Consider the following 17,539-nt stretch of genomic DNA (forward strand, 5'->3'; position numbering starts at 1 on the left):
ACTGCTCCTACGCCCCGCTCAGACGCATCTGTGGTTACTAGGAACGGTTTGTCAAAGTCTGGGGCCCTTAGCACAGGGTCAGACATGAGTGTCGCCTTAAGCTGGTGAAAGGCCTTTTGACACTCATCAGTCCACTGAGCTGCATTTGGCTGTTTCTTTCTGATTAGGTCTGTCAGCGGGGCAGCGATTTGGCTGTAGTGTGGTACAAATCACCTATAATATCCGGCCAAGCCTAAGAAGGATTGGACCTGTTTCTTTGACTTTGGAACCGGCCACTTTTGGATAGCATCCACTTTGGCCTGTAGGGGTTTTATAGTTCCTTGACGCACCTGGTGCCCAGGTAAGTCACTCTGTTTTGGCCTATTTGACACTTTTTAGCCTTAACAGTTAGTCCTGCCTGCTGGATGCACTCGAAGACTTTTTCCAGGTGCTCCAGGTGTTCTGTCCATGAATCAGAAAAAATGGCCACATCATCGAGGTAGGCAACTGCAGATTCTCCTAATCCCGCTAGGAAACCATCTACAAGTCTTTGGAAGGTGGCGGGTGCATTTCGCAACCCAAAAGGGAGTACATTGAATTCATACACCCCTGCCTGGGTGACGAAGGCTGACCTTTCCTTAGCGGGTTCATCTAGTGGTACTTGCCAGTACCCCTTGGTTAAGTCTAAAGTAGAGATGAATTGGGCATGTCCCAATTTCTCCAATAGCTCATCCGTGCGTGGCATTGGATAGTTGTCAGGACAAGTTACAGCATTTAGCTTACGGTAGTCCACGCAAAAGCGTATTTCCCCATCTGGTTTGGGAACTAGAACCACTGGAGATGCCCATGCACTATTAGAGGGGCGGATTATACCCATCTGTAGCATGTCCTGGATCTCCCTTTGTATAGCAGTTTGGGCATGAGGTGACTCCCGGTAGGGTGGGGTTTGGGTGAGCATTACCTGTGTCAATGGAGTGGTATGCCCGTTCGGTCCGTCCTGGAGTGGCTGAGAAAATTTGGTGCAAAGCTTGTGCACAGCTCCTTGATCTGCTGTCGCTGCAGACGTCCAAGGGTCGCGGAGAGGTTCACCTCTTCCACGCCACCATCCCTTTTTCCTTCATAGTAGACACCTTCAGGCCACTCTGCGTCATCTGTTTCCTGGGCTGTAAACTGGGAAACCTTTAATTCTCTGGAATAAAAGGGCTTAAGAGAATTAACATGGTATACCTTCGACTTTATGTTGGAGGTGGGGGAGGCTATGAGATAGTTAACAGCTCCTAGGCGCTCCTGGACCGTGAATAGTCCTTCCCACGACGCTTCCATTTTATGGGCCTGGAGCGCCTTTAAGACCATGACTTGGTCTCCTACTCTGAAGGACTGTTCTCTGGAATGTTTATCATCCCAGGCCTTTTGCTCTTCCTGAGCATCCTTTAGGTTTTCTTTAGCAAGGGCTAAAGAGTGTCGGAGGGTGCTTTGTAGGTTGCTTACAAAGTCTAGAATGTTAGTTCCTGGAGAAGGCGTAAACCCCTCCCATTGCTGCTTCACCAACTGTAATGGCCCCTTAATCTCGCGGCCATACACAAGTTCCAATGGTGAAAACCCTAAACTGGGATGTGGTACAACCCTGTAGGCGAAAAGCAACTGCTGCAACACTAGGTCCCAATCATTGGCGTGTTCATTTACGAATTTACGTATCATGGCCCCCAAAGTTCCATTAAACCTCTCCACCAGGCCATTGGTTTGATGGTGGTAAGGGGTGGCAACCAAGTGATTCACCCCATGAGCTTCCCACAGGTTTTTCATGGTCCCTGCCAGGAAATTAGTTCCCGAATCTGTAAGGATGTCGGAGGGCCAACCTACCCTGGCAAAAATGTCTGCTAATGCCTAGCACACACTTTTAGCCCTGGTGTTGCTTAGAGCTACTGCTTCCAGCCATCGGGTAGCAAAATCCATGAAAGTCAGTATGTATTGCTTTCCTCTGGGTGTCTTCTTTGGGAAAGGACCCAGAATATCCACAGCTACTCGCTGAAATGGGACCTCAATTATGGGTAGTTGCTGGAGAGGGGCTTTGACCTAGTCTTGGGGCTTTCCCACTCGTTAGCACACCTCACAAGACCGGACATAATTAGTAACGTCCTTGCCCATTCCCTCCCAGAGGAGGGACTTCCCCAACCGGTCTTTGGTTCTGTTCACCCCAGAATGGCCACTGGGATGATCATGGGCTAAGCTCAAGAGCTTTACCCGATACTTAGTGGGAACTACCAACTGTCTTTGAGGATGCCAGTCTTCCTGGTGCCCACCAGAAAGAGTCTCCTTGTATAAAAGTCCTTGTTCTACAACAAACCGGGATCGGTTAGAAGAGCTGAGAGGCGGTGGGGTGCTCCGTGTCACCGCCCAAGCTTTCTGAAGGCTGTCATCTGCTTCCTGCTCGGCCTGGAACTGTTCCCTTGATGCTGGGGACATCAGTTCCTCCTTGGACTGTGGACTTGGTCCCTCTGGAAGCGATGCAGGTGCTGGGGCTGTTTCCGTTGACTGTGAACCGCTGTCCGCTGGTGCACTATGTTGCATTTCAGGCTCTGGCTGAGCCTCTTGGGTAGGGTTATCTGCTGCTTCTGCCAGTTCAGGCTTGCTGGTGTCCTCTGGCGTTGGAGTTACTTCCCAAACAAAGAGCACAAACAAAAGCCTGTCCCCCTCTCCCCAAGATTTGAAAGTATCTTGTCCTCTTATTGGTCCTTTGGATCAGGTGTCAGCCAGGTTTCCTGAGCTTCTTAACCCTTTACAGGTAAAAGGATTTTGGAGTCTCTGGCCAGGAGGGATTTTATAGTACTGTACACCGGAGAGTTGTTACCCTTCCCTTTATAGTTATGACACCTCCCTACTTAATGATTTTGTTAGCCCCACATCTTTACAAAAGAATTAGTTGAAAAGTAAATACTCAAGTCATTTGCTTACGGATGAGTAAGCTATCATTAGGAAATTATTCTCTTTATATTAACCTTCTTCCTCTTGCAAAAATGACAGTTGTTTGAGTTTTTATAGCTCTTTTTCTTGTAATAGACCTAAACTGGGATAATCTATATTTCATATAGGTACTTTGGAGGAAGACAGGTGATATAAAATCACTAAATTAAACTTCAGTATATTAATTACATTTCTAAAAATAATAAATAAAAGTATATATGCTTAACTAGTGTTCACAGTGCTACAAGTTCAGGCTGTGTGGTATGTGGTAACCTTCTGGGCTTGCCTTGTTAGGCACCTAGACTCACAGGCTGTTTACAGTGGGAGAAATGATGGCTCTTGGGAGTCGTATAACTCAGTGAATCTGAGAACATTAGAATTATTTAAAGAGAAATTTGGCAAGAATTTAAACTTTAGAAGTGAGATTGGGTGTTCTATCTGTGCAAAGGCCACAAAGCATACAGCCGGTCCCTCCAGCAATCCAGCATATAGGGTTCTCATTCTGTGGCAGGTGCTTGTGTATATCCAACTTCCACTGAATCCCATGAGTTGTGTGCAAAGCTGAAGGTGGAATATGTAATAATATGCCACTGACACAAGCAAGTTTCTTTCAAAAGTTTTAGTCTCAGTATCTCTGTGGGTGGCAGAATTTTTGAAACTGATGCTGTTTTTAACCACTGAAAACTTGAACCATTTATTTTTCCCTGGGACAATTACAACAACAACAACAAGAAAAAAGCCCCTCTTAAATTTCTGGTGTGTGAAATTATACAGGCAAATAGTTTTCTAAATTAATTTCAGTTAATTCCATTAATGTTCCACACCAGTCTTGGTCATATACCGAAACGGCAGTCTAAGCTCTGATTAATTCAATATTTGTATGTTTCATTTTACCTTTGATTTTCTTCCTTACAATACAGAACGTAACTAATCTGAAATGAAACAGAGTATTTCTTTTGTTTTTACAAATACTTTAGAACTTTGTTGGCTACAGAGTTGGGTAATTCTTGTTATCTGATGTTTAGTGCTGGGGGCAGTTCTTGTATGACATTTTAAAATGGGCATGAGATCAAAATAAAATGTTTCCCTAGGCTAAACTATTACTACTTGATGTATCTGTTCTAAAAGAGTTTGTCATGCTGCTTCAGAGTCAAAACCTGAGACTTTTAGGTGAAGACTCAGAAATGAATTTTAAATTCTAGTGGTTGTTTACAGCTAATCGCTTCTGAAGATAAGTGCAACAAGATCACAAGGCTGGACAGTACATTATGTCCTAATTGGATGTATTCATTGCCTACAGGGAAGCAGACAAATAAGTGTAGTCGAGAGGCTGTAAAGCGGACACTTAATTTGCAGTTGGGATTTAGAGATTATTGCAGTTCTTTGGCGGGCGTAGTAGCTCATCTATGTACATGTGGTTTCCTTTTTCCTTTAGTGTAGGTATCTTTGTTTAGTCTGCCTCTCTGACTTTCGATTCTTTTCTACACATGTTAAGATTCATGTCATATGACTACTATTTTTGTAAGTAGCCTTCTGAAATGCCCCACCAGTCAATTGATCCAGTAGCATATTCTGGCTTAGCTGTATCCTAATATGTTTCTTGTGGTTTTCCTGTTACTTAGTAGGTTGCAAAATCAAGCCCCAAAAGATTATTAGCAGTTCAGGGAATCAAATCACATTCTTCTAGGTTAATAAGCTAATATCACAACTGGCTTGATCTTACTTGGCATGTTAATTCGGGACCTAGGGTATGTCTACACTAAGGGATTATTCCGATTTTACAGAAACCGATTTTTGAAAACAGATTGTATAAAGTTGAATGTATGCGGCCACACTAAGCACATTAATTCAGCGGTGTGCGTCCATGTACCGGGGCTAGTGTCGATTTCTGGAGCGTTGCACTGTGGGTAGCTATCCCATAGTTCCTGCAGTCTCCTCCGCCCATTGGAATTCTGGGTTGAGATCCCAATGCCTGATGGGGACCAAAAACATTGTCGCGCGTGGTTCTGGGTACATCCTCCCCTTCCTCCTGGAAAGCAATGGCAGATAACCGTTTCACACCTTTTTCCTGGGTGAACAGTGCAGACGCCATACCGCGGCAAGCATGGAGCCCGCTCAGCTCAAGACAGCAGTCATGAACATTGTAAACACCTCGCGCGTTATTGTGCAGTTTATGCTGAACCATAACCTGCAAAACTAGGCGACGAGGAGTAGGCTACGGCAGCGCGGTGACGAGAGTGATGAGGACATGGACATGGAATTCTATGAAACCGCGGGCCCCGGTGCTTTGGAGATCATGCTGTTAATGAGGCAGGTTCATGCCGTGGAATGCCGATTCTGGGCCCGGGAAACAAGCACAGACTGGTGGGACCACATAGTGTTGCAGGTGTGGGACGATTCCCAGTGGCTGCGAAACTTTTGCATGCGTAAGGGCACTTTCATGGAACTTTGTGACTTGCTTTCCCCTGCCCTGAGGCGCCAGAATACCAAGATGAGAGCAGCCCTCACAGTTGAGAAGTGAGTGGCGATAACCCTGTGGAAGCTTGCAGCGACAGACAGCTACCGGTCAGTTGGGAATCAATTTGGAGTGGGCAAATCTACTGTGGGGGCTGCTGTGATGCAAGTAGCCGAAGCAATCACTGAGCTGCTGTTACCAAAGGTAGTGACTCTGGGAAACATGCAGGTCATAGTGGATGGCTTTGCTGCAATGGGATTCCCTAACTGTGGTGGGGCGATAGATGGAACCCATATCCCTATCTTGGCACCGGAGCAGCAGGGTACCTAGTACATAAACCGCAAGGGGTACTTTTCAATGGTGCTGCAAGCACTGGTGGATCACAAGGGACGTTTCACCAACATCAATGTGGGATGGCCGGGAAGGGTTCATGACGCTCGCATCTTCAGGAACACTACTCTGTTTAAATGGCTGCAGCAAGGGACTTACTTCCCAGACCAGAAAATAACTGTTGGGGATGTTGAAATGCCTATAGTTATCCTTGGGGACCCAGCCTACCCCCTAATGCCATGGCTCATGAAGCCATACACAGGCAGCCTGGACAGTAGTCAGGACCTGTTCAACTACAGGCTGAGCAAGTGCAGAATGGTGGTAGAATGTGCATTTGGACATTTAAAAGGTTGCTGGCGCACTTTACTGACTCACTCAGACCTCAGCCAAACAAATATTCCCATTGTTATTGCTGCTTGCTGTGTGCTCCACAATCTCTGTGAGAGTAAGGGGGAGACCTTTATGGTGGGGTGGGAGGCTGAGGCAAATGGCCTGGCTGCTGATTACGCGCAGCCAGACACCAGGGCAATTAGAAGAGCACACCAGGAAGCACTGCGCATCAGAGAAGCTTTGAAAACCAGTTTCATGACTGGCCAGGCTACCGTGTGAACGTTGTGTTTGTTTCTCCTTGATGAAAACCCACCCCCTTGATTGACTCATTCTCTGTAAGCAACCCACCCTCCCCCTTCGATCCCAGCTTGCTTTCAAAGGAAATAAAGTCACTATCATTTAAAAATCATGCATTCTTTATTAATTGATTATAAAAGAGGGAGAGAACTGAGAAGGTAGCCCGGGTGGGGTTTGGGAGGAGGATAGGAGGGAAGAAAAAGGCCACTAAAAAAGTTCAAAGTAATGACAGCCTTTTGGTTGGGCTGTCCACTGGAGTGGATTGGGAAGGTGCACGGAGCCTCCGCCCCTCCCCCGCGTTCTTACACACCTGGGTGAGGAGGCGATGGAACATGGTGAGGCGGGAGGGAGGTTATACAGCAGCAGCACTCTGTGCTCCTGCTGCCATTCCTGAAGCTCCACCAGACGCCAGAGCACGTCCATTTGATCACGCAGCAGCCCCAGCGTTGCAGCCTGCCACTTCTCATCTCGAGCGTCCCTCCTGTCCTCACGTTCACTGGCATCTTTCCTGTACTTTGATACCGTGTCCTTCCACTCATTCAGATGAGCTCTTTCATTGCGGGTGGATTCTATGATTTCCGAGAACATTTCGTCTCGCATCCTCTTTTTTCGACGCCTTATCTGAGATAGCCTTCGGGATGGAGGAGGGAGGCTTGAAAAATTTGCAGCTGTGGGAGGGAGGGAAAAAAGGGAGAGAATTTTTTAAAAACATACATTTTATAGAACAATGCTATTCTCTTTCACGGTGAACAACACTATTCACATTACATAGCACATGTGATTTCGGTACAAGGTCGCATTTTGCATCTTTTAATACTGAGTGCCTGCGGCTTTGGTGTTAGAGAGCACAGACGCAGGTCCGGGCAACAGAATTCGGCTTGCATGCGGCCATGGTAAGCCATTGTCTTTCAGCTTCTGCCGCTTTCCTACAAGCAGCGCCCTCCTTTCCCACATACCAAGCAAAGCCCGTTGAGTGCTGCGGTTTTCCTGTTAACGTGCAGCAGCAGAAACCAAACTAACCCCCCCCCCCAATCCAATTCTCTGGGATGATTGCTTTATCCCTCCCCCCACCTTGTAGCTGGTATCAGAGAAGATTCTCCCCGCCCCCGCTTGGCTAACTGCAGGGAAGGATTTCTTTTCAGCCACAGGCAAACAGCCCAGTAGGAATGGCCAGCTCTGTCCCCTTAATTAAATTCCCGTATTTTAACCAGGTTACCATGAACAATAGCACTCTCCTGAGGATAACACAGCGAGCTAAAGAACGGATGTTGCTTTAATGCCAGCAAATACCGGGACCATACGATGCCAGACTTTGTCATGCAATGATACCAGACGCCTTGCTACTAGCATGGCGTGGGCAAGTGTCCTACCATGGAGCACGGAATAAGGCTGCATTGCCCATAAACCTTCTGCAAAGGCTTTTGGAGTACCTCCAGGAGAGCTTCAAGGGAGATGTCCCTGGAGGATTTCTCCTCCATCCCCAGACACATTAACAGACTTTTCCAGTAGCTGTACTGGCCGCAAATGCATCCCAAGTCCTCAGGGCAAATTAATCATTAAAAAACGCTTGCTTTTAAACCATGCTTTATATTTACAAAGGTACACTCACCGGCGGTCCCTTCCATGGCCTCATTGTCTGGGTGTTGGGAGGGTGCTTCAGTCAGTCTGAGAAAAAGATCCTGGATGTTGGGGAGAACGGAGTGCTGTGTGATCTCCGCAAGCTCGTCCTCTTCCTCCTCCTCGCCATCCGCAGAATCCTTAGGCATGGCTAAGATTACCCCCGCCTTGGAATCCATGGTCAGAGGTGGGGTAGTGGTGGGTAGCTCCCCCTAGAATTGCATGCAGCTCAGCGTAGAAGTGGCATGTCTGCGGCTCTGACCCAGAGCGACCGTTTGCCTCCTTTGTTTTTTTGATAGGCTTGTCTGAGCTCCTTAACTTTCATGCGGCACTGTAGTGAGTCCCTATTGTGGCCTCTCTCCATCATGCTCTTGGAGATTTTTTCAAATGTTTTGGCATTTCGTCTTTTGGAACGTAGTTCTGCTAGCACTGAATCCTCTCCCCATATAGCGATCAGATCCAGTACCTCCCGTATGGTCCATCCTGGTGCTCTTTTTCGATTCTCAGACTGCATGGTTACCTGTGCTGATGAGCTCTGCATGGTCACCTGTGCTCTGCACGCTGGGCAAACAGGAAATGTAATTCAAAAGTTCGTGGGGCTTTTCCTGTCTACCTGGCCAGTGCATCCGAGTTCAGATTGCTGTCCAGAGAGGTCACAATGGTGCACTGTGGGATAGCTCCCGGAGGCCAATACCATTGAATTGCGGCCACACTAACCCTAATCCGAAATGGCAATACCGATGTCAGCACTACTCCCCTCGTCGGGGAGGAGTACAGCTATCGATATTATGAGCCCTTTATATCAAAGTAAAGGGCTTCGTTGTGTGGACGGGTGCAGGGTTAATTCGGTTTAATGCTGCTAAATTCCAGATAAACTCCTAGTGTAGACCAGGCCCTAGAATCCTGTGTGCATAGGGTGATCTGGAGCCCAACTGATACCTGCTGTGTGGATGAACATCTAGTTCGGGGTAGGCAACCTATGGCACACGTGCCGAAGGCGGCACGCAAGCTGATTTTCAGTGACACTCACACTGCCCGGGTCCTGCCCACCAGTCCATGGGGCTCTGCATTTTAATTTAATTTTAAATGAAGCTTCTTAAACATTTTAAAAACCTTATTTACTTTACATACAACAATAGTTTAGTTATATAATATAGACTTATAGAAAGAGACCTTCTAAAAACATTACAATGTATTACTGGCATGCGAAACCTTAAATTAGAGTGAATAAATGAAGACTCGGCACCCCACTTCTGAAAGGTTGCCGACTCCTGATCTGGTTTATTACTTCTGGATAATTGGGTTTTCTCGCTATTTGGCTTTTGATTTGACTTTTGGATTTTGATCGCATTTTATTTTTGTCAGGCTTTACCAGCTTTTTTTTAAACTGTAAATATGATACTAAGGGCTAAATTGTGCCTTTAGGCACAGCCTAAAGCCAGCACGTTTATGTGAATAGCACCACCCAGGAGTAGCCTTGGGGGAGGCACTGAGATTCTGAGGTACAATTTCTTCCCTGTTTCTTCTGAGGGGAAGTACTTCACTGTATCCCTTCCCATGCCAACCCCCTTATACTTGGCCAGATATTCTAGGGTGTGTGTGAGAGGAGGAGGGGCCTAGCCCACTTGCTTATATCAAAGAGTATACAGAGAGCAGGGTCTGTACTCCACACCAGACCTGGACCCACAGTCCAAGAGGAACTTATTCACTGCCGCAAAGGGGTGAGGTGTCATAACTCCCCACCTCCATCAAGTAAGACATGGGTGCTGTCATGTTGTTGCATCTGTGAATATACTTGAAAGTTATTTATTTTTTAAATCCACGATGGAGAATACAATCCTTTTTGATGTTGTGCTTAACAAAATGTTACTTGCTTCAAAATGTGCATCTGAGATATCAACTTTGCAGGGCTTGAAAATTGAACAAACACAGTATTAGCTGGAGGATTACCTGATAGCTAAAGGTAGAGGCTTAAGACCATGAGGGGCAGAGGGCTATTAAGTAGGTCCAGGGACAACCCACTGGTGAGAACCTGTACTCCCTTGATAACAGCAGGAACGAGGAAGAGGGAGGATGCATAGGTTTCTAACTCTGTTGTCTGTGGACCCTTTTGGGGGCTCCATCTCACATATTTCTAGCTAGTAGGTACCCTATAAATTGGAAGCCCACCCCTTCTAGCTGCTAGATGTCTTTCTTTTCTTCCCTCCACTTTGCCAGAATTGCATCTGTGAGGTTAGAGTCTTTACTCTTGGCTGAAGTAGAGAGGGATCTGAGAATAGGAAAAAGGTGTCTCTCTCTCTCTCTCTTTCTCTCTCCCTCTCTCTTTCCCATTCTCCATTTTTGGATCTCATCCTTTGTGAATAACTTCATTACCTGCTTTTGATGCTTTCCCAAACATTTCCTGTCCACTGGGTCCTGAATAGCTTTAATTACATTGTCCAGATATGTTAATTTCATCTTGATGTTTGGCAAAGATAGAAGCGGCAATACAAGCACTGATGTTGTCTGTCTTGCAGACTCAGGAATTCTGAAATGCATCAGTTCAAATTTGAAGGGATATTATCACAGCTGTAAAGGCTAGAAACTTTAATTAAAAAAATTAAATTATCCAGAAATCGATGAATTGGGCAACACTGCTCTCCAGGACAGTCTTTCCCATTGTTTTTTTATGAGTGAACAAGTGGATTTTTCAAGTTCTGCATTTAGCATTCCATTAACAAAAATCACATGCTTTGCTCTTTGTGTATTTGAGTCAGCCCACAACTCCATAATTTTCATGAAACATCCTTGTTAAACACATTCCCTTTCCCTGCTGCATAAAAGTTTAATAACATGGAGCGCGCCTGATTTTTTTCAATGGTATGATTAACTGTAGTTTAATATCTCTTTCAGTGATAGCCAGTTTTCGAGGAACAGTCCCACATGGCTTATCATTGGAGATTGGAGACACAGTTCAAATACTAGAAAAATGTGATGGTAAGTACACAGGTTAAAACTCTCATTTTAATGAATTGTTACTGTGCTGATGTGAATTTGAATCCCATCACTCTTCGTTTAATTTTAAAATGTAAATGAAGCAAAAATGAACATCTATGCTTGCATGTGTTTAGGCTTGAAAGGATTAGATTTTTTTGGTAAATGTCAGTAAATATTGATTTAACTGTGCACAAAGAAACCTATGAAAAAGTATTTCCATTTATAAGAATTGGTAACATAATCCCAACTATACATACAAAATGATGAGGTCTATATTAGCTGTTACCACTCAAGAAAGAGATCTTAGTATTATTGTGGATAGTTCTCTGAAAACATCTGCTCAAAGGATAGCGGTAGTGAAAAAAGCAAACAGAATGTTAGGAGCCATTAAGAGAGGGATAGATAAGACAGAAAATATCATAATGACACTATATAAATCCATGGTATGCCCACACCTTGAAGACTGTGTGCAGTTCTGGTCACCCCATCTCAGAAAAACATATTAAAATTGGAAACAGTACAGAGAAGGGCAACAAAAATGATGAAGTGTCTGGAATAGCTTCCCTATGAGGAAAGATTAAAGAGACTGGGACTTTTCAGCTTGGAAAAGAGATGACTAAGAGGGTATGATAGAGGCAGGGCCGTCCCTAGGTCAAATGGTGCCCCAGACGAGGAGAGTCTTCGGTGCCCCCGCTCCATTTGTTAAACTTTTTGAATACCTCATAACACTCTGAGTCTGGCGCATCCCAACCCCCTAAGCCCAGCACCCCAGGGGGTTGCCTGGCTCCAGTCACCTGCTGGATAGAGGTGTATAAAATCATGACTGGTGTGGAGAAAGTGAATTAAGAAGAATTTACTCCTTCACACAGCACAAGAACCAGGGGTCACCCAATGAAATGAATAGGCAGCAGGTTTAAAGCTAACAAAAGGAAGTACTTCTTCACACAACTCGCAGTCAGCCTGTGGAACTTGACAGGGAGTGTTGTGAAGGCCCAAACTATAACAATATTCAAAAAAGAACTATATAAGTTCATGAAGGATAGGTCCATCGATCGCTATTAGTCAAGATGGTCAGGGGTGCAACTACATGCTCTGGGTGTCCTTAGCCTCTGATTGCCAGAAGCTGGGAGTGGATGATTAGATGGATCACTTGATAATTGCCTGGTCTGTTCATTCCTTCTGGAGCACCTGGCATTGGCCACTGTTGGAAGATAGGATACTGGGCTAGATGGACAATTGGTCTGACCCAGTATGACCATTCTTATGAAATTTGCAGATAGACAAAGTAGGAAAAATGGTACTTGAGAACTTATTAGAATTTTATTTTAAGAATATTTACTTTGTATATATTGACCTGTAATGTTGACAACTTGTGTTTTAACAGTGATAAAGCTTTAACTTTTTGAATCTGTATCTGCTGTCATTAAATAAAAATTCTGACCACCGTAAGTTCCCACAATTGTGAAAATTAAAATCAATAAAAATAAAAGAATGCTTAAAACCCAGAATTTTTGCGCAACTGTGAAAATTTAAATTAACTATCTAAAAATAAGCTTACAAATAAATATTGATATTATCCATCAAAATTATAATGAACAAAAATTAAATTCTGCCAAGCCTTCATGTTTCTGTATGTCAAAGGAATTCTAATGACTAGGTTTGATCTTTGTAACTGTATTCCTTTTTGTTTCTTCTCCCTGTTTAATTAATATCCAGGGAGAAAAATAATTGTTAAACAGCAGGGAGGTCTCATTGTGACTTTTCTTTTTGCTCTCATGGTTTTTCCCAGGGAAGCTTGATTTTCAGCAGGAGGCTTTCAAACTTCATGCCAAATCACAAGTTTAAATCCTAGAGCAATGTTAAAGATCCCTGACCTACTTCTGTTTTGATATAGAGACTCCTGGAATAAAAATATTTTTAAACTTGATTTTAATGTATGTACAGAACTAGAATAAAGGAAATAAAACTGCGTTTCTTTCATAGAATTTCCTTAAAATCCTACCTAAAGTCAGTTTTTCAAAACTATATTTTTGTTGTTTAAGATAACATACATTTATTAGCATAGATGTGGGGGTGTTAAACTGCTCATCTAGTTAGTAGTGAGTGATTAATCTTTGTCATAAAATGCATTAAATCTACTTTAGTTATTTTGAATTTCATTCATTAGGATTTTTAGTATAATAATGTAGCTAATAGCCCATGCCTGGTCAGCATAATCATAGTTCAGAATAGCAGTTAATGGTACTGTCTACCTTTAATATTTGATATGTTGATTGATACAAAAAAATTAAGGTGCATTGTTGGGTTCATATTTGGAGGATATAGCAGAAAATATCTATGAAGTAATTTCAGTTGATACTTTAGTTAAAAAATTACTTTTAAATGCACAGAATGTACTCAAAACGAGTGTAGTCTATTACACTGTGGTATGTAATAGAATCATGTCAGTCCAAAAGAAAAATATAAAACAAGTTTTTGAAAATGGCAATGGTTTACATATTTAAAAAAACAAAAATGTTATTTCTCCACAGGCTGGTACAGAGGATTTGCCTTAAAAAACCCAAATATCAAGGTAAAAACACAAATGTTTCTAACTATAGTTTGAATTCTTTGACAAAAATGTGAATTCAGTCAAACATGTTCGTAGCTGAGTGTAAGAATATGATATTTACCATTATGGGAATGCCACAGTTTAAGATACTATGGCATTTGGTGTTATGTATTTTAAAATCAACGTTGACAGACGTATCCTTTATCATGGATTATATTTTTTTAAATGCTCTCATGTTAATACTGCGAGCCCCTTGGATGTCAAGACCTCTTGGCAAAATTAGCTTTTGTTTAGGCAACATAAATTAGGTTAGGGAGCTTAAGGGAGAGCTAAATGAAAGTATAGAGAGTTAGCTACCATGAATGCATGGTGAAAATAGTGTTGATCAGATTCTTTGACTTTAATGTGCAGACTCAGTGTAGCCTCAGAGCCCAATTAGATATCTATTGTATCTCTTGCAAATGCACATTACATGCATATGACACTTCTTGATGCTAGTGAAACTCATAATGCTAGAGTGAGACCTCTTACTCTTTCTGACTTCTATACTTTTTTGCATGAAAATAGGTTCAGAATTAGATTTTGGTGATGTTGGGTTCTCATTTTTGTAAGACATTCCCAATTACCCTTGCATGGCCTTGGAGTTGCTCTACAGCCTAAAGTGAATATTGATTGCATTTGATCATCATGTGCTTACGGTCAATGTAAGTTTGTACCCTGCCAGATGTGTCAAAAAAAGTTATGAATGGGACGTCCTAAACATGACTCAAGCTCTGTGAGGAAATGAGCTAGCCATTTGTGCAGTGTTGTCACCTTTTGTGAATGAAGGTGATTTTCTGAACTCTACCTTGAAAACAAGTCTTCCTGAGGGCAGCATGGCCTGCTAGTGCTGCTCTGCCAGACCTCTTCACTAGCTACTCTACTATCTGTCTCATAGCAAAATGGGGCACCATCAACTGTTCTTAAACCACACCGGATTTTATTTTTAAATTTTCCATCTGAACATTTTTTTAAAACTAGCAACGTTGTCCTTTTTGGAAAATTCATCAGGGCTTTCTCTTGCAGTTGTGTCTTTAGGTTAACTTGCCTGCTTTTATTTACTGCCCTGCTTGTGAATCACAGTGCTCTGTAAGGACTGCTTGGTGGTGGTTAATCGCTGCTGCTTTGCTACCAGAGAATATAAAAGAATAGTGTATTCTTGAGTAGATCCCAAATAAACAGTGTAGTCGTTAAAAACACTGTGTTTTGAAAATCCATTCCAGATGTCAATTTGAAGATGCCATAGATAAATGTTGGCCACAGACTATTTGACATTATCCCTTAAAATAGGACTTAGTAAAAATGGTAACTACCCAAGAGCTATGCTGCAATGTTCTATACATTCTTCACACATTTTTAGTTTCATATTTGAAGTTTCAATCATTTAAATCTATATTATATATACTAAATAGTCACAGTGGGATTTTTTTTTGTCATAAATAGTGTCACTGATAAAAAGAATTCGCTATACACTGTGCAAGGTTTTCTCTGAAATGGTTAGTCTAAATCAAGATTCTCTCCTAACAGTAGGCAGCTTGTTAAAACTTTGTGCATTTATTAAACTATTTTCTCTTTCAGGGTATATTTCCATCCAACTATATCCACTTGAAAAATGCATGTGTTAAGAACAAAGGGTAGGTGGTGATTTTGTATTCAGCTATTTAAGGAGGCTGGGGAGAAGGATCTGAAGTTGTGCAGATTGTTGTAACAAGGCTGCATTTCAGGCAGGATAAAGATATAATTTTCACTGGTGTTTAACACTGTAAAACTTCAGCTCACTGCCCCAAAGGATTTAAATGAATATCCTTAACCAGCCTGGCATTTTCATTCAGGCATAAGGTAGGAAGTCACTTATTCTAAAAATACATGGAGCAGAAATGGGGAAATGATTTCTGTGTTGTCTAGCATATGCAGAGAACAATTACTTGTTTTTAACTACTGGTGTTAATCAGACTGAGTTTAATAGGCTGGCTCTTTTATTTAAACACAACTCCCTACAGGGTTCTGCATAGAATTGTCTATTAGCCATTGCTGAACATTGCTCATTTTATTTAGGGTGACAGCTGCTTCATGGCAGAACTAGGGACATTTTCAAGTCAGTCTATGCATTATAAAAAGATTTTACAAATCTAAAATTAATAAATTGTTTTCATGTTTTTGTTTCTGAATTACAATGAAACATGTTTTGTTTTAGTTTTGGATGTCTGCTAGTCTGTTTTCATTATCGAAAGCAGAGTTAGTAAAAACCAATAGGTTAGAAATTCTTTCAATTAAAAAAACAAAACAAAAACTAACGCGAGTAAAAGAGAGAGTGACATTTTGTTTTTTAAGGTGTAACTTTTAACTTGACAACATCCCATTTAAAATATCTTGTTTATCAGTGGTTATTATGCCAGCACAGTTTTTTTTCTTCGGTGTTTACACAATTCCTGAACATTTATTTCCTAGAATTGGCCTTCTTTTGCTATATGCATTAAGAGAGGAATTATTGATTGAAATTAGCAAAAATAATTTGGAATTACTCATCATGGAAGAGTTCTTGTTTTCAGCGTCCTTTTGAACTGAAAGGACCTGGATAGCAGGTACTACACACATGCTTGAAGATTTAAAACTACATCTCCCTTATGGGAGGCGAGAATAAGGAAGTAAGTAGAAGGTCAAAGCTCCATGACTGGCAAAGAAAATCTTTCTGTTTGGCATCCTCTAACAACTGGTCAGGACAAGTGCAGTTGAATTCCTTATTGCCAGCTGAATAAGCCACTGTCTGTACATTTCTAAATTACTATGCTGTCTCTGCCCAGCCAGTTAAGCCATTCAGCAGGGCTGGTTGAAAATTTTCCACTGAAATTGTTTGTGGACAGAAAATAGGGTGTTTGACAAAATAAAACTCTTTGTTGAAAGTGCACAAAAATGGCTTTGTGTGGAAAATTTCAGCTGCTTCATGCCCCAATTTTCTTTTATGGGCTCTGATCTGTAGCCAAATTACCTTTCCCATAATGCTCTGTGGCCAGGGAATCACATGGTGCTCCACAACAACTCAACAAAAGGGGAGACTGTGGTGAATCATGGGAGATGTAGTTCAGCCAAGAAGCCAGGCCATAGTTAAATATTTATTGCAAACAGCCTCCTCCTCCTCCAGATTGGACCTGATCCTCCACTGTGTGTGCTGTTTTTACATCTGTGTAGCTCTGAACGAATGGAGCTGCACTAGTTTAAAATCAGTGCAACAGAGTGGAAGATTTTGCCCACAGACTTTGACTTACACATTTTCCTAGCCAATGCAAAAACGTCACAACCCCTGTTTCCATACTGAACAACCTTGCTAGCTTTCTTTCTTGAGTCCTTGCTTCCATTCTATCCCCTCTTTTTATAGGAATTGCATTTCTGAAGTCATTTACATAAACAGAAGTAAAAAAAAAATGGGGAGCATGTTCACTTGTTTAGTCACTAAATTGTAGTAGCACCAACAAACTTTCCTTTTAGTTGAAGAGATTTATACAAACGTGCTTGAAATAATTGTATTGATATAAAGCTATGGGTGAAATCCTGCCCCCTTTGAAGACAATGGCAAAACTCCCATGACTTCAATGGGACCAGCACTTCACCCTCTTTTTTATTTTATTTTATTTTTTTTCTTCAAGTAAAAAGAAAGAAGTCCCATGGAGGTTAATAAATATCAACATTTGTAAGAGAGAGGTTTTATGTTAGCAACAACAGTGTGGTTTATATTATTTGTATAATGCCATATATTCTTCTGGATGCCACAGGCAGTTTGAAATGGTTATTCCAACAGAAGACTCCGTTATCACAGAGATGACATCAACTTTAAGAGATTGGGGGACCATGTGGAAACAACTTTATGTGGTAAATACTATATAATATTGCCTTGCTTGAATGCAGTTTAAAATAGTTTCTGTCACCTTACAAATAATAAAATAAAGTGGTTTGTATTTAAGAAAAAACAAAAGGAAAAAAGTATTCTTCCAAAGATCATATTGTCCCTG

The 17,539-nt window shown here is 42.1% G+C and overlaps 1 protein-coding gene across 4 annotated transcripts in view; it reads left to right on the top strand.

Annotated features, from left to right (window-relative positions):
• The window catches only part of DOCK4 (dedicator of cytokinesis 4), a 403,168-nt gene that overhangs the window by 124,433 nt on the left and 261,196 nt on the right, over positions 1 to 17,539 (top strand). For all 4 annotated transcript variants that reach the window (XM_008162515.4, XM_042861791.2, XM_042861754.2 and 1 more), the window contains exons 2-5: positions 10,862 to 10,945; positions 13,477 to 13,517; positions 15,114 to 15,169; positions 17,303 to 17,399. In XM_008162515.4, coding sequence (XP_008160737.2) covers positions 10,862 to 10,945; positions 13,477 to 13,517; positions 15,114 to 15,169; positions 17,303 to 17,399 — 278 coding nt within the window. The remainder of the gene's footprint in view (positions 1 to 10,861; positions 10,946 to 13,476; positions 13,518 to 15,113; positions 15,170 to 17,302; positions 17,400 to 17,539) is intronic.

Source organism: Chrysemys picta, chromosome 1 (assembly GCF_011386835.1).
Source record: "Chrysemys picta bellii isolate R12L10 chromosome 1, ASM1138683v2, whole genome shotgun sequence".
Lineage (NCBI taxonomy): Eukaryota > Metazoa > Chordata > Testudines > Emydidae > Chrysemys > Chrysemys picta.